Genomic DNA, 22,323 nt, shown 5'->3' with positions numbered 1-22,323 from the left:
GTAATATCTCCATAAGGAGATATACCAGTGTCAGTTTAGTAGTAGTGCTGTAATAAAGTATCATTTATTTTTGCAACACTAGTGTGGATCTGTCTTGTGAGTGAGATACTGCCTGACTACTGTGGGTATTGCAAGTGCTTTACATACCTCCTGGATAATCTTTAGCTGCTTGCCTCAGCTACCCCTAGAGAGCTTCTGCTATCTGAACACCTATTCACTCACTAAGAGATGCCTGGGCTCAGTATAGGGTGCCACACCATAGGTGTACACCATAAACTGAGATAGTCTCAGTTATGTACTCCTCAGGAGTCAACCCAAATCCCTCAATCAGCGTAGCCTTCATGAGATCAGAGGAGGTTTCATCTGCCTCATTCAGCATGAGGAGTCTATCCCTACACCTTTTTTATTTATTTTTATTTTAAAGAACAGTTCCCAAAGGAGAGTTCCCCAGTACTCTTTCTTAGGTTTTCTGGAAACACAGGCTGTGAACCACTTGGTGAAGTTGTCACCCTCTTCATATTTGGGGACAATCCCTTTGGGGATTTTAGGGTCACTAGGGTCTTTCCCTAGTTATGATGTTGCTGCCAAAATTTGTCAGTGCTAAACCCATTTCTACTCTTTCCCACTCTGCACTTTCCCTCTCTGACTAGGATCCCGTGTTCTATGTCCAGTCTCTCAACTAACCTCTCTAAGCAGACATGTTTCTAATAGATTCTATCTCTGGATCTTGAGGTACCTGAGCCATATTCACTAGAGGGAGGTGTCCTAGACACTTGGGGGGCTGTAGGTTCTTCTATTTCAAGTTGAGGAAGGCCCCTTTCTCCCTCCTCACTTGGGTTGTCTTGAGCTTGAGTTACAGGATATATGGCCTAATTAAAAGGATGGGCCTGTTTATACTCTGCTAGTAGCTCCTGGAGCCTTGCACTAGTAGGGGTTGAGTCTGTTTATTTTGTACATTTTACAGAGGGCCTTAACTGCTTGTGAAAAAGTTGCAGGTAAGGGGTGACCTTGAGCTCCACCACCCTGTCCTCTAAGGGACTCCTTATTTTACTAAAATGGGAAACTTTTTGAGCTAGAGAAAAAACCCTAACACAGGTTTTTGCAGTTTTAATTGAATTAAGTGTTTAAAGTTTTTACTGTTACGGTACAGGGACCTAACCAGGGCCCTAACAGTACTTTTAGGAATCTGGATAAATTCTCAATTCAAAATTGCAATTTATCTAAAGGCAATTTTTGGATTTACTTATGTAGTCACTTATTGACCAAGTGGTATCCGCAAATGCAAAGTCGGAGACCCCACCGCTGTTCCGCTAATGTAGGCACTGGCTCCTTTAAGTGCACTAAAATGAAGTACACTATGGAGAGAGTCCAGTGGATCCCCAGAGGCTTGCATAAGCAGAAATTGATGAGTCAAATGCTCTATTTGTGGTACTGTGGCAAACAGTTAGGCTTATCAAGGAATTCTGTTAAGCATTTGTTGTACTCACACAGAGGCAATAAATGAGATACACATTCAAACAATACATCCAATACCAATTTAGAAAAATACGTTGCTTTTATATATGCTTTGAACGAAAGAACTTCGTTACAAGGTAAGCAGTCTTTATATGAAAAAATACTTTTCAGTTTAAAAAATCCACACTTCAATTTTCAGAGTCTTAAATGTTAATCTATATGAGGAAAACAGTTTTGCAGGTAAGTACATGACGTACAAATCCAGTCTTTGGCGTTTTAGATCAACACCAGGCAAGGTTAAAGTCAGCACCAAGAGTGCACCCACAGCACACAGGGCCGGCTGGGTGTAGAGGTTGAATTCGGAGTTGGGTGCCCAATGTTGACCAGTGGAGACTGGAGGTGAATGACGATGCACTGCTCACAGGTGAGTAAAAGCTGCGGCAGAGGTTGGTCTCCAGGGTTTGAGGTAAGCACTCGGGGAGCCACAAAGCAGTATCAAACTTACACCACCCTCAGAGGCACAGGGGCGGCCAGGTGCAGTGTTCCAACACAGAGTTGGGCGCCCAGTGTTAACCAATGGAGACGGGGATAACCGAAGATGCGCTACTCCCAAATGAATAGAGTGGGGGTCAGGGGTCGATCTCCTGGAGTTGAGTTAAGTACAATGGTGGTCACATGGCAGCACCAAACTCACACTTCAGTGACACAGGGGCGGCCTGGTGCAATGTGCCAACACAGCATCGGGTGCCCAATGTTATTCAATGGAGGAGATCGGTTTCAGAAAAAGGCTGCAGTCTCTGGCCAGGAGTCTTGGCAAAGACAACTCGCAGCTGCCCAGATAAGTAGAGATGCCAGGGGTCGTAGGGACACTGACAGTCCAGATCACCAAGCCCCAGGGGCTCCGGGTGCAGGGGTGTCTTTTGGCATTGGAGACAGCTTACCACACTGGTTGCGGTCGGGGGGAGTCCTCGGATTGAGGCTGCTGGTTTTGGTGTGGAGTCCAGCAGGGGTTAGTCCACCATGGACTCTTGTTCACAGGGCTGGTATGTCACTTGGACTCGGGTCGTGGATGTCTGGTGCAGAGGTGATTCCAGAGGCGGTTTTGCGGTTCCTCAGGCAGACAACGACTTCTTTGAAGCTGACTTCTTTTGGACTGGTCTGCTGTCACAGGGAGTTCTTGGTCTCTGTCGAAGGCAGACAGGCCTCTCAAGGCTTTGGGGGTCGCTGGGCTGCAGGACAAGTCGCCTTTTGGGTGCAGGTTCATCGACGGCTCTAGATAGAGTGGTAGTTCTGGGGCCAAGTCAGTTGGTGTATTCAGTCTTCTCTGCTGGTGCAACTTCTGTGTTGTCCACCTCTTCTTAGGTCAACAGGAATCAGAGTTCTAGGTTTCAGGGTTGCAACGTAACTATTTAATTTAGGGGCATTACAGGGCGTGCCAGGTGGTAGCCATTGTGTTACTCACCTTTACGGTGACTGCACCCTTCTTTCGACCAATTCCTTTGGGAAGTGGGCATAGGCCTAACCCTATTGGCCTAATTCCTTCCAAACAAGATGGAGGAATTTAAAAAGTAGTGTCCACTTCAGCTCGTCCACCTTAGGGGTGAGACTTGCATGAAGTGGGTCCTGCTCCTAATTTAACTAATTTTTCCACCAGTCCTGCTACCAAAAGTGGGGTCAGGAACATTTTCATTTCAAATGTGGCAAGGCCTTTGAAGCTCCCCGCCCTGGAATGCCCATCCTGCCTGGGAGAGTAGGTCACACCTCTGCCCAGAGCTGGCCTTTGTTCTGGGCCTCCAAAAGTTCTGTCTCTCACCTCCGGGGGCCAGAACTCTGTCTAAGGTGACTATACTGGTTTTGACCAGTCAGTGCCCACGCTAGGAGTTAGTAGGTTTTCAAGGAGCACCTCTAATGTGCCCTCTTAGTGCATGCATTAATAAATCCATCACTGGATTCAGTGAGGTTTTATTAATACAAGATGTTTGATACCAAACCACCCTATTGTCAGTGAAGTTATCATGTTGCTGAGAACTCGAACTGACCAGTGTCCAGCACTTCAATTTAAAATGGCTTCCCAGTTCACTTACTAAATCTAAGAATCACTAAATACAAAGCAGGGGCATATCTGATTTCGCAGGTATGTCCACACATGTAGTATAATACACCCTGCCTTTGGGCTGTAAGGCCTGCTGTATGATTGACTTACAAATATTACATTCAGTGTTAAGGGAACTTGTCACACATGCTGTGTGTTATGCCCTGTTTTCATTTTTAGGGAGCACTTTGTCATGCAGTCTGAAATTCAGTCTGCGTGAGGTTTGTGCTAGGTCACTTAGAGGGGCACAAGTTGTGCTACAGTTGTTAGGGGCTCTCTTTAGTACCCGTGCCCTAGGTAGCACGGGTACCATTTATTAGGGACATATAAAGGTGCTAAAGGGCCCGGTCACTTGAGGGGCTGCAACCAGAACCCTAATCCTATAAGCTCAGCTGTCGACCCTTCGCAGATCACTAGTGATGATAACACCCAGAGGCGGTAGGTGTTCTTCTGCGAATAGGGTAAAAGCTTGGTTCGATCTGTTCACCACTGCCTAGAGCATGCAGTGTTAGCACTTACGCACCATGGAGTGTCCAAGGAGTCTTTCTGTCAGAAACGCATTCCACCTTCAGTAGAATTTGAAGCAGCTGTATGACTTTATGCTGATACTACTACTGCCCCAAGTTCTCAAGCAGATGAGGACTCACCAGCCCAAATCATCCTAGTGTCTCCAGATTGGTGACAGAGTTGGGGTATCCAGGACTCCTAGGCTTAAGCATATGTTCTCCAATCTGGTTGCCAGTGTGGAAAGACCCCCTGCTGCAGCAGCAGCATGGCAGTGTTCGGCACCTGGGCCTTCACAGTTTCCACCATCATGCTTGGAGATTGCTAAACACCATCGACCTTCCTCCAGTGGACTTTCTGGTTTGAGTCATTCACAGACCTGCTTCCATATAGACACTTCTTTCCGTATCCATTCAAAAGGTGAGTAATCGGCAGCTAGCATCCTGTATTTAAACAACACATTTGTTAGCTTCAGTAACTTTCATCACAGACCCTCACGTCCTCCCCATTCTGTGATTGGACTCTACCTATTAATGTAATAAGATTCCAAGTCTAGGAGTCTGCACACTGCTCACGACTAGTTTGCTCTTGGGGCCGGTGTCTGGGGGTAGGAACAGCCTCTTAAATAACTGACAGTACACAGGGATGGCACCTTTATGAGGTCAGCACCTAATTTCCAGAGTGGAACATAGCCACACAATGTCACCTGACGGCGTGCTGAGGTACTAGAACATTTCTGGATTCAGTCAGCCATCTGATGAATATTCAAAAGGTGAGAAATAGTCTGCTAGATTGTCTCTACCAGAAAAATGTTTTACCAAAAGTAGCTTGTTCATCCAAATGCACAGGTGCACCATCCTGCATTCAGTCGACATACCATAATACTCACCTGCTGTGCAAAAACTGACAGGTAGAGTCACAGTGCATCCTGTGCCTCAGATGACTCTTCAAAGGAAAACAACTTGCAAACTTCAAGTCCAACACTAGATGGCAGAAGTAGGAAGAGCATGTAAATCTACAGTACTACGCTCTACAAAGAGATGCTTAGAGGGAAGGTAACATGTTGGAGTATTATAATCTTTCACATATAAAGTGAAGAAGATGGGAGCAAGAACACAACCCGGTCTCGCACCCTTCTGGACAGGAAACGGCTCTGTAACTTCCTAGAGCCTACCACATCTGGCCTGGGCATGGTTGTGATTGTGTAGCCAAATAATCATGGCAAGAATGGATTTCAGAACCCCTATGTTGGCCAGCACTCGCCACAACATATTCTTTGGCACCAAGTCAAAGGCTGATTAAAGGTACATGAACACTACAAAGAGCCTTCCACCCTCCAGGGCCACCAGCTTCCAGTATAACAATTGTAACTGGAACACCAGGCCAATGGTTGAGGTACTCCCACTAAAGCCTGCCTGTAGCAAGGGTGAGAATATCCTTGTCCTCCATTCACTCGTTACCTAGCGAGGATAATTCTATAGAATAATTTCTATGCACTGTCTATAAGACTAATTAGTCTGTAGTTTGCTGGTAGAAGGCGAGAGCCCCTTTTTAAAGATGGGTATAAGTTTCTCTCCCGACCCAGGTTGGAGGAAGTGGAGACTTGCGCAGTTTGGAATTGAAGAAGACTGTAAAATAGGAGCCCCAAACATCAAACTCAGGGTGTGTAGGAAAATACCTCCCTTGGCATGGTTACCCACTAACTTTTTGCATTTTGTTGATGCTAGTTATGATTGAAAGAGTGCTGGGATCCTGCTAACCAGGCCCCAGCACCAGTGTTCTTTCCCTAAACTGTACCTTTGTTCCCACGATTGGCACAGCCCTGGCACACAGATAAGGCCCTTGTAACTGGTACCCCTGGTACCAAGGGCCCTGTGGCCAGGGAAGGTTTCTAAGGGCTGTAGCATGTATTATGCCACCCTGGGGGACCCCTCACTCAGCACATGCACACTGCCTCCCAGCTTGTGCGTTACCTATGCCACTGCCTGTGGCATAGGTAAGTCACCCCTATAGCAGGCCTTACAGCCCTAAGGCAGGGTGCACTATACCACAGGTGAGGACATAAATGCATGAGCACTATGCCCCTACAGTGTCTAAGCCAAACCTTAGACATTGTAAGTGCAGGGTAGCCATAAAGAGTATATGGTCTGGGAGTTTGTCAAATACGAACGCCACAGTTCCATAACGGCTACACTGAAATCTGGGAAGTTTGGTATCAAACTTTGCAGCACAATAAATCCACACTGATGCCAGTGTGGGATTTATTGAAAAATGCACACAGAGGGCATCTTGGAGCTGCCCCATGTATACCAGTCAGACTCCTAGTGTTAGGCTGACCAGTTTCTGCCAGCCTGCCACAACCAGACGAGTTTCTGGCCACATGGGGTGAGTGCCTCTGTCACTCTGTGGCCAGGAAGAAAGCCTGTACTGGGTGGAGGTGCTTCTCACCTCCCCCTGCAGGAACTGTAACACCTGGCGGTGAGCCTCAAAGGCTCATGCCTGTTGTTACAGCGCCCCAGGGCATCCCAGCTAGTGGAAATGTCTGTCCCTCCGGACACAGCCCCCACTTTTGGTGGAAAGTCCGGAGGAGATAATGAGAAAAACAAGGAGGTGTCAACTACCAGTCATAACAGCCCCTAAGGTGCCCAGAGCTGCGGTGACCCCTGCCTCTAGAAATCCTCCATCTTGGTTTTGGAGGATTCCCCCAATAGTAGTAGGGATGTGCCCCCCCTCCTCTCAGGGAGGAGGCACAAAGAGGGTGTAGCCTCCCTCAAGGACAGTAGCCATTGGCTACTTACCCCCCAAGACCTAAACACGTCCCTAAATTTAGTATTTAGGGGCGACCCTGAACCCTGGAAATCAGATTCCTGCAACCTACAACAAGAAGGACTGCTGACCTGAAAGCCCTACAGAGACGACAACTGACTTGGCCCCAGCCCTACCGGCCTTTCTCCAGACGCAAATAACCTGCACAACGACACATCCAGCAGAACCAGCGACCTCTGAGGACTCGGAGGACTGACCTGCACCTGAAGGACCAAGAACCTCCTGAGGACAGTGGCTCTGTCCAGAAACAGCAACAAAATTGCAACAAAGAAGCAACTTTAAAGAGACTCCCACTTCCCGCCCGAAGTGTGAGTCTTCACACTCTGCACCCGACACCCCCGGCTCCACTCCAGGACAACAAACACCGCAGAGAGGACTCCCAGGCGACTCCAACGACGTGGACACCCGGAGTCGACCTCCCTGCACCCCCACAGCGACGCCTGCATAGAGGATCCAGAGGCTCCCCCTGACTGCGACTGCCTGGTAACAAAGGAACCCGGCGCCTGGACCAAGCACTGCACCTACAGCCTCCAGGACCGAGAGGAACCACCTACCAGTGCAAGAGTGACCAGCAGGTGGCCCTCATCCTAGCCTAGTCAGTGGCTGGCCCAAAAAGCCCCCCTGTGCCCTGCCTGCATCGCCAGAGTGCCCCCAGGTACCTCCTTTGATTTATACAGCAAAGCTGACGCCTACTTTGCACGCTGCACCTGGCCGACCCTGTGTCGCTGAGGGTGTGCTTTGTGTGCTTGAGTGTGTGTGTCCCAGTGCTCTACAAAAACCCCTTGGTCTGCTCCCCGAGGATACAGTACTTACCTGCTAGCAGACTGGAACTGGAGCGCCCCTGTTTTCCATAGGTGCCTATATGTTTGGGCCCTCCTTTGACCTCTGCACCTGACCAGCCCTATGTTGCTGGTGCTGTGGCTTTGGGGTTGCCTTGAACCCCCAACGGTGGGCTGCCTATGCCCAGGAGACTGACTGTAAGTCCTTTACTTACCTGAGAAACTAACGATTACTTACCTCCCCCAGGAACTGTTGATTTTTGCAGTGTCCACTTTTAAAATATCTTATTGCCATTTTAACCAAAACTGCGTGTACTGTTTTAAATCAAAGTTCTATACTTACCTGTGTGAAGTACCTTACATTTTATGTACTTACCTCAAATTTGAATCTTGGGGTTCTAAAAATAAATTAAGAAAATATTTTTTTATATATAAAAACCTATTGGCCTGGAGTTAAGTCTTTGTGTGTGTGTTCCTCATTTATTGCCTGTGTGTGTACAACAAATGCTTAACACTACCCTCTGATAAGCTTACTGCTCAACCACACTACTACAAAGTAGAGCATTAGTATTATCTAATGTTGCCACTATCAACCTCTATGGTGATCCCTTCGACTCTGTGCACACTATCTCTCACTTTGAAATAGTATATACAGGGCCAACTTCCTACAGAGAGGTATAATTCTCCTGGGGCCCTGTTAATTCCAGGTAATTTATTGGGGACAATCTTTCTAATTGCAAGACCCACTTCCTGATGGGAAATGGCAGGATACACAACAGGTGTATTTACCACTTGCAGTCCTACACCTGAGTAATCAGTTTCAGTTATTGCGGGGACACTTACAACATCAGCCAATGAATATAGGACAGCAAACTGTGCTATCCAATAGGCTGCACAGTGTTTTTCTCCAGAGGACAATAGCCTTCCTTGGTCCCAGTAGTTACCAAATTCCATAAAGTTCACTGATCACCTATCTTAGAAGTGACCAGTAAACCTTCCCAAATCCCCAGGTCCCATTCCTATTTGGCTCCTGCAATCATTTTTTGTATGCCACCCTCCTAGCTGATATTAGCTGTTTGTCCTGCAGCTTAATAGAGGCCATCAGATCACACTTTGCCTGCCTGCAGGAATGATTAAACCAAGGAGGAGGATCACTGGCAAACTAGAGTCTCCTGCTTACAAACAGACCATTGTAAGATAAACAGAGCAAATCATCCAATAATGCTGCACACAGGTGCAGATGACATTGGACACAATACTGAGAGCACACACTATGAGAAAGAAGGGACATATTCTAATTCATAGATAATGTTTTTGTAAATAACATATGCATGGCAGCCACATGGTCATCAGTCACTTTTGAAAAACACTGTTGCCTAAACATAAAGGCTAATAAAGAAGCACAGGTTGGCCATATGTTCTTAGGATACCTGTTTGTATACACACACTCACCTAAACCCAGCCTCTAAAGTGTATGAATTCAGAAAAAAAGAATACTTCAAAAATATACAGTTACTTACCTGTTGCTTTCACATGCAACCCTTCAGCCTTCACATAAGAGAGGCATGAGCTAAGCCAAAGGGGAGGGGACAAAGTACAGCAATAACCCCCAAGGAACAATACAGGTTGGCAAGAAGAGAAAAAAAAATCTGAAGATTGCAACCATGGACAAGCTTCTGACATCAAAGTTTAGTGATATCCCCACCTACTGGTCAATACCTAAAAAAGGGACAACTCCAAACCATCCAACTAGATGGCAGAATAATGTGCAGCATGCAAATCTAGAAAGTCTTCAGTCTGTAAAACTACTCTTACAGGTAAGTAATCTTTTAATCAGAGCGAATGCTATTAAACTAATATTGTAATCTTTGAAGAAGCATACAGCCGGGCATTGAGTCACCTCCAGAGTTAACCCGTGGAATGGGAATGCAGTGCAGGAGAGTGATGTTTGAAACATATTTTTGGCTAGGGTTGTATCTTCGTTAGGCTGTAGAAAAATTGTGCTTAGTAACTTTGCTCTCTTGAACTCTTACTGCTCACAGTTCCCGCGGACCCCCACCCTTGAGCCAGTGCTCTACCAACTTCCTTGGTAATATTCCCAAGTGCTAAATGTCTTAATGAAGTTAACAATTTTTACATTTAATTATGGCTATGTGTATAGTAAATGATAAAATGCATGTGGAAATTACTTACAAATGCAAGGTGAAACCATTTGTGAATATGTATCAGTTTTTTTCAAAGGTATGAAAAAAAAGACTGGAACAGATCAGTGCAAAACATGTCACCACAAGGATAACTGGAGACAAAGTCCATTGGTCACTAGTAGGCACAAATGGGATATGGGTGGAGTGGGCTGCCATGTTTGCTATTTAATTGTTCATTAACACTGCTCTAAGAGACTGCATTCTCAAAATCATGATGATCCCCCCCCCCGTAGTCATTCTTTGGTTAAAATCTTATTCTTTCAGATTATCAGAATACTTCCAAAGATTGTGTCAGTACTTTCAGTTGTCTCTTTATTCCACCAGGTATTATCCCACAACTCTTCTCTCGTCTAAATCACCCTGAAGTGTATGTTCGCCAAAGCATTTGCAATTTGTTGTGCAGGGTCGCTCATGATTCTCCACATCTAATTTTGTATCCAGCAATTGTTGGTACGATATCACTCAGCAGCGAATCCCAGTCCTCTGGTAAGTAAATTCCATATGAGTCAACACTGTTGCTAGTGTGAAGTGGTGAAAATAAATTATACTGAATATTTTGTTTTATATATTACTGTTGATTAATATTTTATGTGACACAGACAAACTACATATTAACTCTGAATTTGGACGCAGAAGACATCTTTGGCAATTTTTGTGTAATCATTTATGTATTCTCATTGGTCTAGCCTCTTCATTACCTTTGGCAGCGACTGCCAGGTGATACCCTGCTTTGTAGTCAATTGTCCTTACCTGTTTTCTCTGACTAAGTCATTCCTTACTGTTGGGCTACTAGGCTGTTCTCTACTAGGTCAACTTTGGACTTGCCTCCAATGTTTAAATCAGTGCTTTTTGTTAGAATCAGTTGCATGTTGGACTTTGTATGGTAGAACTCATTAATGCTGTATTCAGAATGACAAACCACTTGTGCCAAGTTTGATTTCATACAGTTAGTATGATAGACTACTAGCTGCAGATTCCTTACGTTTGAATTCCACTCATGCGTCAGATGGTATCAGGGAGATTTTTTTTGTGAGCAGTACCCCTGCGCAAAGGTTACTTCAAATGGCTCTACATCTATCTGCGTCATCTGCGCCATAAATGACATCTCTGTACTATATGGACGTCAGTTCATCTCTTTCTGCGCCCACCAGGGCTGATCTGAGAGAAGAGCTACCCCTGAGACATTTTATGACTGAACTTTTTGCCGGCCATTTTTGAGGTTCACCTCCTGGTGTTTCAAGACGCAAGAAAGGTTTTAAGTCCTGTGGAGCATGTCACATGCCTGTGGTGTTTGGAGCGCGACCCAAAGTTGTACTCTGATTGCCAGCCATGCACACACAGGCTTTGAGGACACAGGCTGCGGTCCGTGAACACCACATGCCTTTTGGGCCGCTATACCCATACTCTCTGGAATACGGTTGTGCAAGTGCCGCCTCATGTTCCGGAAGAGGCCCGGAACTTTCTCTCCCAAGCCATGACAGATGGGAGAGACGCAGCCAAGTTCATGATCCATTGTGGACTGGATAGGACCCACTCACTAGGCAGATCGATTGCATCGACGGTGGCAATGAGACGCCCTGCCTGGTTGAGGATGTCTGGCTTTTTTATGCTGGAGACTGGATGGTTGCATTGGACTTGCAGGATGCCTATTTCTATATTCCCGTCCTGCCGGCCCACAGACGTTACCTACGATTCGTGGTAGGTCAGGGGCACTTTCAGTTCACCGTGCTCCCCTTTGGCCTTACCAGTGCTCCTTGGGTGTTCACGAAATTCATGGTAGTAGTTGCAGCTCATCTGCGCAGGTTATGGGTCCTAGTCTTCCCCTACCTCGACAACTGGCTGTTGAAGGCAGACACGCCACCCAAAGTTGAATCCCACCTCCAGACTACGGCGAACCTTTTGCATTCACTGGGGTTCACTTACAATGTGCCAAAGTCACACCTGACTCCCTCTCAGACACTCCCTTTCACCTGAGCTGTTCTGGACACAGTGCAGTTTTGGGCTTATCCTCCCACAAACCGAGTCCGGGATATTCGGGCTAGGATACCGATGTTTCATCCTCTATCCTGGATTTCGGTGAGAATGACTCTGAGGCTGCTGGGCCTCATGGCCTCTTGCAGCCTGCTGGTCTAACATGCCTTTTGGCTCATGCAGGCTCTGAAGTGGCACATGATGTTCCAGTGGGCGCAGCATTAGGGGAAATCTCTCTGATAAGGTTCAGATCTCGGAGGACTGGCGAAGGACCTGCACTGATTGTTGTCGAATCCAGATTGTGTCAATGGTAGATCCCTCTCTCTTCCCCCACCAGCTTTCACAATAGTGACTGATGCATCACTCCTGGGATGTTGTGGCCACATGGGAGAGGCGGAGATCATAGACCTCTAGTCTACGGCGGAGTCTGTGCTCCACATCAACCTTTTGGAGCTCTGGGCAAGCCAACTTGCATTGAAAGCATTTCTTCCCCCTCTCAAAGGGGAAAGTAGTGCAGATGTTCACCGACAACACCACCACCATGTAGTATTGCAACAAGCAGGGCGGCGTGGGGTCGTGGACCCTTTGTCAAGAGGCTGTTTGCTTGTGGACATGGCTGGAACGCCAGGGCATTTCCCTGGTGGTTCAACATCTGACTGGCTCTCTGAACGTCAGAGCAGACTAATTCAGACCGCGATGCGTAGTCGATCACAAATGGTGTCTCCATCCGAAGGTGATGCAAGGTCTCTTTCAGCAGTGGGGAGAGCCTTAGTTAGATCTGTTAGCCTCCGCAGTGAACCCTCAATGTCAGCTGTTTTGTGCCTTGGAGTTTCCAAGGCATCACTCGCTCGGTGACTCTTTTCATCACGAGTGGAACACAGGCCTCCTGTACGCCTTCCCGGCAATACCACTTCTGCCCAGAGTTCTGAAGAAGATCAGGCAAGACTGGGCCCAAGTAATCTTGGTGGCTCTGGACTGGGCACGAAGGATCTGGTATCCTGAGCTTTTGAGCATGGCCATCAATCCTCCAATCAGACTGCCCCTTCAAGAGGATCTTCTGTCACAACAACAGGGGACGGTTATCCACCCAAACCTGTCCAGTCTTCACCTCCTTGCGTGGAGATTGAGCAGCGACAGCTGACGGCTTTTGACCTTCCACCCGAAGACTGTAATGTCGTCTTGGCAGGCAGGCAACCCTCCACCAAAACGGTATACGCCTGTCGTTGGAAGAAATTTGTGGCATGGTGTATCAACAAATCTGTTGATCCCCTCTCTGCACCTCTCTCAGAGGTTCTCCTCTTTATTCTCTCTTGCCCAGCAGGGCTCTGCTCTGGGCACCCTCAATTGTTATTTGTCTGCCATCTCTGCCTTCTTAAGGCTACCAGCCCAACTTTATTTCTTCAAATCTCCCATTGTGGAGAGGTTTCTTAAAGGCCTCATTCATATGTTTCCTCTTGTCCCGTTCATCATGCCCCAGTGGTATTTGAACTTGGTCCTCACATAACTCATGTGTGCCCCTTTTGAACCGCTCCACAAATGTCCTTTACGGCTCTTAACCGTTAACACAGCTTTCTTGATTGCCTTCACCTCTGCTCACACACGAAGTGAGCTTCAGGCTCTTTCTTCAAAGCCACCATTTCTAGCAGTGCATCCTGACGAAGTGGTGCTTCATACCAGGGCTTCCTTTCTTCCCAAAGTGGTTACACCTTTTCACGTAGGCCAGTCTATTCACCCTGCCTACATTTTACGCACCCGCCACATCCCTCTGAGGAGGAGAGACTCCACAATCTAGATCCAAAAAGAACGTTGGCGTTCTATCTATATCGTACCAAAGAATTCTGGGTGGACTATCAACTCTTTGTGGGATATGTGGGTGCGAAGAAAGGGAAGCCGGTGCAGAAGAGGACTATCTCATGATGGGTAGTCCGTGATGTGACTACGCTTTTGCCACAAAGCAACCCCCTGAGTATTTGTGCACGTATTCAACCAGAGCAACTGCTGCTACCACAGTGTTAGTAAGCGGAGTTCCAGTCCTGGATATCTGTCTGGCCACAACGTGAGCACCCTTACATATGTTCACTTAGACAGTCAGGTCCGCAGGGATGGCAATTTTTTAGTTCGGTCCTGCACGCCTTTTTGGTGTGATCTTAGTTCGCAAACCCACCACCGGGGAAGGTATTGCTCAGTATCTATTCTAAGGTAAGGAATCTGCAACTAGAAGTCTCTATTAGATGTACAAGTTACTTACCTTCGGTAACAATATATCTGGTAGAGACCTATTCTAGTTGCAGATTCCTTACCTAGCCGCCCATCCTCCCCGCACTGCGAACTGATTTTCTTTGGACAGAGACTTCCCTCTAGGGGCCCTAGTTTTGGCACACCATTCTCAGTGTTCTTCATGGTTCCGCACTACTAGCGTGGAAAGTCGTGAAAAGAAACTGACGTCAGCATGCTGGGGTGGCAGCTATAGATGACCGTGATGTCATCACGGCGACGACGCCCACGGAGTCGACAGATGCCACCTAATGGCGCGCAGGGGTACTGCTCGAAGAAATAAATCCCCGGATCCAGTCTGAGGCCTGGGGAAATTCAAAGGTAAGGAATCTGCAACTAGAATATCTGTCTACCAGATATATTGCTATCAAAGGTTAGTAACTTGTACTTCTATTGCAAGTTACTTCAAGTGAACAGAGAAACCATCTTAAGGTGCCTACTCATTGTCGGTAATTACATCATGTAGATGTTTAAAAGCATGGGTGGGATGATTGAGCCTTGAAGGACCCCTGCTTTTGTGCAGTAGGGTTTGGACGAGAAGAGTATGGATGACATCAATTCTGTTTTGAAGGTAGTATGTGTTCCGGTTGAGAAGAGTCCCCTCAATGCCGGCTTTGTAGAGTCTTTATATTAGTGTGTCGTGGTCAACTGTGTCAAAGGCAACTGAGAGGTCCAGGAAAAGTAGTACATCAACTCCATTGCGGACTGTCATGTTTTTAAGATATCCCACATGGCGATAAGGGCAGGTTCAGTGCCTCTTCCTGGGAAGATTCCAGTTTAGTAGTCTGAAAGTATGGCGTTACCTTCAATAAATTGTGACATCTTGGCGAAAGCTTCCTTTTCTATCAGTTTACCCAGGAAAGAACCATTTGTAATTGTTCTGTAGTTATTGTGGTTATGCAGGCCCAGGTTTGGTTTCTTTAATAATGGGTGTATTTATGCCTTTTTAAGATCTTCAGGAAAGACTCCTATAGTTAAAGAATTATTGATGATTCTTCTTACTGGTGAGGCAGCAGAGGTAGATAAAATAATATTCTTGAAGATGTGGGGTCGACAAGGGTCAGAAGGGCAGCTGTAAGGCTTGGCTGCTTTGACCAAATCCATAAATTCACTTTGTGATATTTGTGTGAAGGAGTGCAGACTTATTCTTGGAGGGAAATTTTGGAAACGTTTTGGTGCTGGTGGTTTTCGTTTGTTTTAAATAGGAGTCCAGTGTGTCTGCCTTGGTTGTGTAATGATTTGCCAGTTTATGGAATCTTGATTAATGGGATGAGTTCCTTCCATGCATTAATGTTTTCAAACTTCTTTGAGAATTTTATAAAATTCTTTATTTGAAGATATAGCATTTTAAATTCTTAGTACCTTTTTAAAGCTTTTTTGATAGTTGATTTGTATATTCTGTTAGGTTTGTGTAGGTAAAGTTTGTCTTGAACGTTTGATTTGAGCCAGGTTCATTGCAGCCTTCTGATTTATTGTTTTATCTTTTTTAGTTCTGTTTTTCTCCAAGGTGCTTGTTTTCTTTTGTCCTGGTTTGTTTTTCTTAGTAGTATTAGAATATTGAAAGCTTCCTGTAGCCACTTGCTAAGTTTTTGTTTTTTTGTACGAGCATTTATTGTTTCTAGGTCTGTGTTGGCTCTTAGTTGTGTTTCTAAGTGTTCAAAATTGAGATTGTTCCATGGTCAATCAGTGGATGTTTGTAAGGTGGTCTTGGATGCGTTGATGTGTGGTGTTTTATGTTGGAAAGTTACCATATGATTCTCTGACCATGTGACTGGTGGGATGCTTTGAACTGTAACTAGTTCAGGGTTTGCAAAAGCAACATCTAAAATGTGTCCAGCAATGTGTGTGATTGTGTACAATCTGATGTAGGTTCAGTGTGACTAGGCCAATGAAGATAGCTTTTGGATGGGTCATATTGGGTGTGTCAAACCAAATGTTTAGGTCCTCTAGAATGCATAGGTTGGAGTACAGTGTTAGAAGGTTTGAAACTGCTTCTAGAAATGTGTCTGGGGATGAAACATTGCTAGGTGGTGGTCTGTATGGGAGAAGGAAGTTACAGGAGGGAGTTGGTGTAGGGTTGCATATGGTGAGGAAGGCCTCACAACGTTGCATGGAAATGGTGTCTGTTTTGCTGAGATGTATTGCTTATTTGAATATAACAGTTAGCCCACCTTCTTTTTTGCCTATTCAGTTTTGTGTGATGGTTTGATGGAAGAACGGCTTCATGCAACACTGGGGCCATGTCATCTCCCAAACATGATTTGGTTATGAAGATTAAGCCTGGTTGTGTGTTAGGGAGTAGGTCGTAGATGTGTTACTTGTTTTCAGAAAGTGTTCGAGCATTTGAGTAGGCAGTTTAGAGACTGTGTGTTGGTGCTGTGATTTTGTTTTGTAGAGGAATTATCAGTATATTCTGAACTTTTAGCAGGTGTGATTAGTGTTGATATTAACTGTATGAGGGTCACAATAGTGTTGTTTTTCTATCTCTTGTTCCTCGTCCAGCAGGCTTAGAAGGCATTTTGTTGGGTCTGTGTTTGTTGGTGGTGGAGATGGTGGTTGAGAGTGAGGTGATGAGTTGTGGTGTTTTTGTAGAGTAGCCTTGTTGTGTAATAGACCTAGAGATGCAAAATTGTGAGTAGTGGCATATTGTATATTTTGTTTCCATCTGTTTAGGATGGAAGGAGTATGGGGTAGGGGTGGTGGGGGAATGTGGGTCATATTTTAAGGCTCTATATTGTGCAATGTGTAAGAGGCAGGTAAATGAATGTTGCCGTGTTGGGGTGTTTGTGGAAGATGTGAGTTTCAGAGTAAAGTTGGTTTTGGATTTGTATTTGTGTAGTTCGGAGGGTGGGAGTAGGTGTGGTGGAAAGTATTTTGAAAGTTGTTTTTTTTTTTTTTTTGTGAAGGGGTGTGTGTTGTTTTTGTGGAGTAGTGAAATGACGTATGAATGTAGTTTTTTTTGTGAAGGATTTGTTTGCGAATTACTGCTGGTGAGTGTTTGAAAAGTATAGTGGGTGGTGATGTGTTTTGAAGAAGAGTGTATGTTGTGAGTAAGAGGGGATGGACAAGAGTTATGATTGTGTTAGATTTGATCACTGGAACAGCTAATGTGTGTGCTAGATTAGAGTAAGGAATATGTAGTTGTGTGTAATTAGTAAAAGAGGAGGAGAGTGTTTGTGGATGGTGTGATGGAAGGCTGAGTATAGGTTTTGTCATGATAAAAAGATATTTTTGAGTAAGAGGAAAGAGCTGGTGTTTGTATGAACAGGGAGTGTGTGTCTGAATGCATTATAGTTTTTATAAGGTGGGTTTGCGTTGTGTTTGTAATTGTGGATGTTTTAGTGGTATAGGATAGAGTTTTGTGAGAATGAGGGTGCTATAATGTTGTATTTCACAAGTGGGTGGTTTAAGAGGGAAAATGGCGCTCAAGGTCGTGCAAGTTTTGTTCTAAATTACACTATGTAATTCACCCCAAAAATGTAATTGCCAAATGGTGCTCTTAACAGGGAACACATAAAAAAAAAAAACTTACATCAACAATCACTGACTGCTGAAAAACAATATTACAAATTAAGGCATACGTCCTAGAATGTCCATCACTGTATTGTAATCTTCAGTTTTTTATTTCCTTGTTCATCTTCAGATCAAACTCCAGCCAACACGAGTTTGGTCTGGGATGTAACCCAATGACTTCATCAGGGCTCTACAGTAGACACTAGATGCACGTTGGAGTTAAAGAACATCCTGTCCTTATTTCATGACTAATCAAAGAGTTCGGTATCACTCTCGAGACCTCCGTAGTCTGTGATTCCAAGTTCTCAATACATCATTCTCCCTTCATATTTGGGCAATCTCCTGGTAAACTTTTGATCACACCACGCTGCGTGTATGATCCCTGCCATGGTGTTGTACTTGGGGTAGAATGGTGTATAGATGTGGTTTGTGTGGTTATGTAGTGGGTGTTGAGACATTGAAATCTGTATGAGGTTGGTTTGTGGTACGTAAGTAGAATGCCTTCCCTGATGATATGTTTGGATGTTGGAGGATGTGGAGAAATTATGGTGGTTGCTTGAAAAGGGAAACTTGCGAAGCATTTCTGGCCCGACCAGTCCCCAACAGACAACTGCCTTTGTGTCTCCGCCCTTAGTCTAGACACCCTGAGACGTAGGCTTAAATAGCCCTGTTGGCCAATGGAAAACCTTGCCTTAATCCTAGCCAATCAGATTCCTAATCCCAAACCCTAGAGCCAATGGGAGACCTGGCCCTATTAACTAATCACAACTAGCCCTAACAGCCAATAAGAACTGTAACCCTAAACGTTAGTCCAGTACCAACTGTAGCCCCACTGACCAATCGGAACCCTAGCCCTGAAAGCCAATCAAAACAATAACCCTTAGTCCAATTGGAACCCTAGCACCAATCAGAATACAAACCCTAGACTTTTACTCCAGTAAGAAACCCTAGCCCAAGAGCCTATCGGAATACAAACTCTAAGCTAATAGAAATAGAAGCCTCAACAACCAATCACGAAAACAAATGTAACAACCAATAGAAACGTATATAAGGGGCAAGTTACCTTAAGCCCAGGCTGCTGTGGAAGGGAGGAGGGACGTGCTCCTCCTTTCAGAATCTCCTTGCATACAGACAGTTGACAAACCACACTTACAAGCAAGCAAATGTTACTTTTCAGGTAAGGGACAATTTTGAAACCACTGAAATACTGCTTGTCACATACTAATGTATCACTTTTTCAAGCCAAAAACAAGTGGTGCATACACTTCCAAACACAGTTTAAACCACAAAGCAGATTAAGCAGTCTCCTAAACACACTCTGGTTAGCCATGGAGGTGTATGTTTCAAACGCAAGAACTTCGTAATCATGTAAGTAGACTTTTAAGCTTAAATACTTTGCTGTTTCAGAAATCAAATCTTAGTGTAATTTTTAGAGTCCTCTCAATGTTAACCTATGGAGGAAAAACAAGGTTCAGCAAACAATGGGTTAAAAACGACTTTAGAGGTCAAGCTCAGGGAGTAAAGGTAAGAAATGGGCACTGATCAGAAACCCAACAGGAGGTTACACCAGGTGGCACTGGGTCGGCCGGGAGCAGAGGTGCAGCAAGGCAATGATACAAGTAACTGCATGACATGAAGTGAGAGAACATTTGGGATTGAAGCCCAATGCTGCTCAGTTTATGGGAACCAGAGGTAGCTTAAGAAAATGGAAAGAAAGAGGGAGCATTAGTTTCTACGCAGCCACCAAGCTACATCTTGCTCTAATTTCGGGACCTACGTGATAATCTGGAGTGTGATAAGACTCACCCAGTACAAGGAGCAATAGTTCTGAACTCTTTTCCTAGCAGCTTTTGACTGCTTAACTGCTCTGAAACATGACTATTCCAATTACTTGATCTTTCCAATTACTAAATTGTCATCCTGATGTGGCAATTACGTTCTGAAAATCAGAATAAATGACTTGGAATACTTATGGTATATATAGAAGAAAAGGTATCTGCAGAGGACTATTGTAGATCTTTAGTGTAGGAAAGGGCCCCTTTTTTACATGGTCACCCCCACTTTTTGCTTGGTATTTGTTGCAGTTTTGACAGAAGTGCACTGGGTTTCTGCTAACCACTTCCCCAGTGCCAGATCTCTTTCCCTTAAACTGTACATCTGTTCCCCAATTGGGATGACGTTTAGCATTCTTGTAAGTCCCTGGTAAATGGTATTCCTGGTACATAGGGTATATGTACTAAAGAAGGTCTTTAAACGTTGCAGCATGTATTCTGCCACCCTAAGGGGCCCCTCACCACACTCATGCAAACTTCCATTGTAAGCTGATTGAAATGGTGCAGACAAAAGGGAAAGCATGACATGGCACACCCCCTGTGTGTCATGCCTGCAGACACTGCATTCAATATATGTAAGTCACCCCTACAGTAGGCCTTGCAGCCCTAAGTGTGCGTTATATTATATGTGTGGACATATCTGCACAAGCAGATATGTCCCTGTGATGTCAGTCAATTTTTATAAATTGCAAGGGAACAGGGAAGTCAGCTTAAGTATGTGTACTGGACGCTGGTGATTAAGAGTTTCCCAACTTCTTGATGGCTTCACTGAAACAAAGGTGTTTGTTTTCTAACACCTATTATTAATAAACCCACACTGATTCCTGTGATGGATTTATTAAAAAGTGCACGATTAGAGGTACCCTCTGAAACATACTTTTACTCTACTGCTGTTTGACTGGTACAGTCTAGTCTTCCACCACAGATGCGCTTCTGACCCGCCAGGAGATAAGAGCCATGCAATCAGAAGGCGGGAACAATGTCTGCTCTGGTAGGAGGTGTTTGCACCTCTTCAAGCAGGATTTCTAGTAAATCTGCATACCAAGGCCAGGGACTTCAAAGTTCCTGCTGCCTTTGATGTACAACTCTGCTTCCCCCAGACCTGGGAGGTGCCACCCCCTGCCCTGAGGCGCATTTGGCACCAGGCAGGAAATTAGCTATGCAAGGAGCCCCGGAGCACATCCAGGTTAGACACACCCCTACGGTAAGTTGCCTGATGTGCCCCACTATAAGACCATTTCACCATCATGGTGATGGGCGAATTAGGAACTCTGGGACAGGGTTATGCCCACTCTCCGTAGGAAGTAGTCATATATGGGGTGTAGTGACCCCAAAGGTAAGTAGGCCATTGGTTACTGCTCTTCACTTCCCTTAATGCCCCTAATTCTAGTATTTAGGCACCCCTGGCATCAGAGAGGCAGTTCCGACTGACTCAAGAAGACGGGCACCAAAGAGTCACAAAACTGAGGAGCAGCAGCTGACTTGCCGCCAACGCTGACGGACTGCCTGTTGTCCCCAGCATTGACGACTCATCATGCAGCTGTTCAGCCTCCAAAAGCCAGGGAGGGCTGCCAGCACTTCTCAAAACAGCCAGCATCTCCAATGGAGTAGCAGAGCTATGTCCCTGTATCCTGCAAGCACTGAAACTAAAACTCTGGTTTATGGAACTGCTGCACCCCGGTCCCACTAACACAGCATCCATCCAGGAGAAGGCATTTCGTGCTCCCCAGAGGTCAGCCTCGTCTCCCTAATGAGTAAAGAGACACTAGACGACCGCCCGCTCCTCTCGAGCATCTCAGCACTAATACACGGGGGATCGGTCAGAGCCAAGAATTGATGGTCCAGTCTGCACACCAACCCTACAGAGAACGGCCAGATAACACAGAGTGACCCAGCTTTCCTGTTGTGTCCCCATGTCCATGTCGTTACATGAAGCATGTCTCTGACCGCCACGACCTGACACCTCAAAGCACCTCTGCACCCGATTCACTGGTCTAAAGACCACTACACATGAGCTCCACAGCTCGAGTCCAGATCAACCAACAGTGCATCCGGGCTCCAGGAATCCTAAAGACCCAAGCCCCCCATTGGTTTAGAACCGACTGGCTCCCCATTCTCCGCCTATCATCTTTTTACAGGTTTCCTATTGAGCTCAATGGGATGCCTGACATCAAAAAGCTCCTCTGCACCTGAACACCCCAGCGCTGACCGAGGTGACCGTTTGGTGCGGTCTTGGACTTTGGCCCCTACTTACCTTAAGTCCTGAAGAACAGTCCTGTAAGTCATTGGCAAGTGGTGCTATGCAGGGTATGTTTTTCCCCATAGGTTAACATTACCGCAAATACAGTACTGTCTATTGAAATGCTAAAAACGTGCTTACCTGATCATGAAGATTTTGGTGCCTAAAATAATATAAAAATCGGTGTTATTTTTTATAAATTTGTGTCAGATTTCTTTATTAAGTGTTTCCCAGTTATTGACTGTGTGTGTACTGCAAATGCTCAACACTCCCCTTTGATTACCCTAAGCTGCTCGACCACACTATCACAAAACAGAGCACTTGGGATTTTTGAAGCAATCCTTGTAAACCAGTAAGGGATGCCTGGACACTACACAGATTACTTCATTTTAGTGTACCATGTAGAGAGCCATCTTTCTACATTTAGGGCCTTATTACAGCTTTTGAGGACGGTGTTAATCCGTCCCAAATGTAACGGATATACCACCTACCGTATTACGAGCTCCATAGGATATAATGGACTCGTAATACGGTAGGTGGTATATCTGTCACATTTGGGACGGATTAACACAGTCCTCCAAAGTTGTAATTAGGCCCATTGTGTTTTTATGCAGATAGAATACTTCTGATGGCT

General features: G+C 45.4%; 1 protein-coding gene across 2 annotated transcripts in view; it reads left to right on the top strand.

Moving 5' to 3' along the window:
• The window catches only part of SMG1 (SMG1 nonsense mediated mRNA decay associated PI3K related kinase), a 1,401,298-nt gene that overhangs the window by 740,992 nt on the left and 637,983 nt on the right, over positions 1–22,323 (top strand). For both annotated transcript variants that reach the window (XM_069210224.1, XM_069210223.1), the window contains one exon: positions 10,185–10,346. In XM_069210224.1, the coding sequence (XP_069066325.1) occupies positions 10,185–10,346 (162 nt within the window). The remainder of the gene's footprint in view (positions 1–10,184; positions 10,347–22,323) is intronic.

Source organism: Pleurodeles waltl, chromosome 10 (assembly GCF_031143425.1).
Source record: "Pleurodeles waltl isolate 20211129_DDA chromosome 10, aPleWal1.hap1.20221129, whole genome shotgun sequence".
Taxonomy (NCBI): Eukaryota; Metazoa; Chordata; class Amphibia; order Caudata; family Salamandridae; genus Pleurodeles; species Pleurodeles waltl.
Note: the sequence above shows the minus strand (reverse complement) of the source record. Positions and strands in the feature narration are given on the sequence as shown.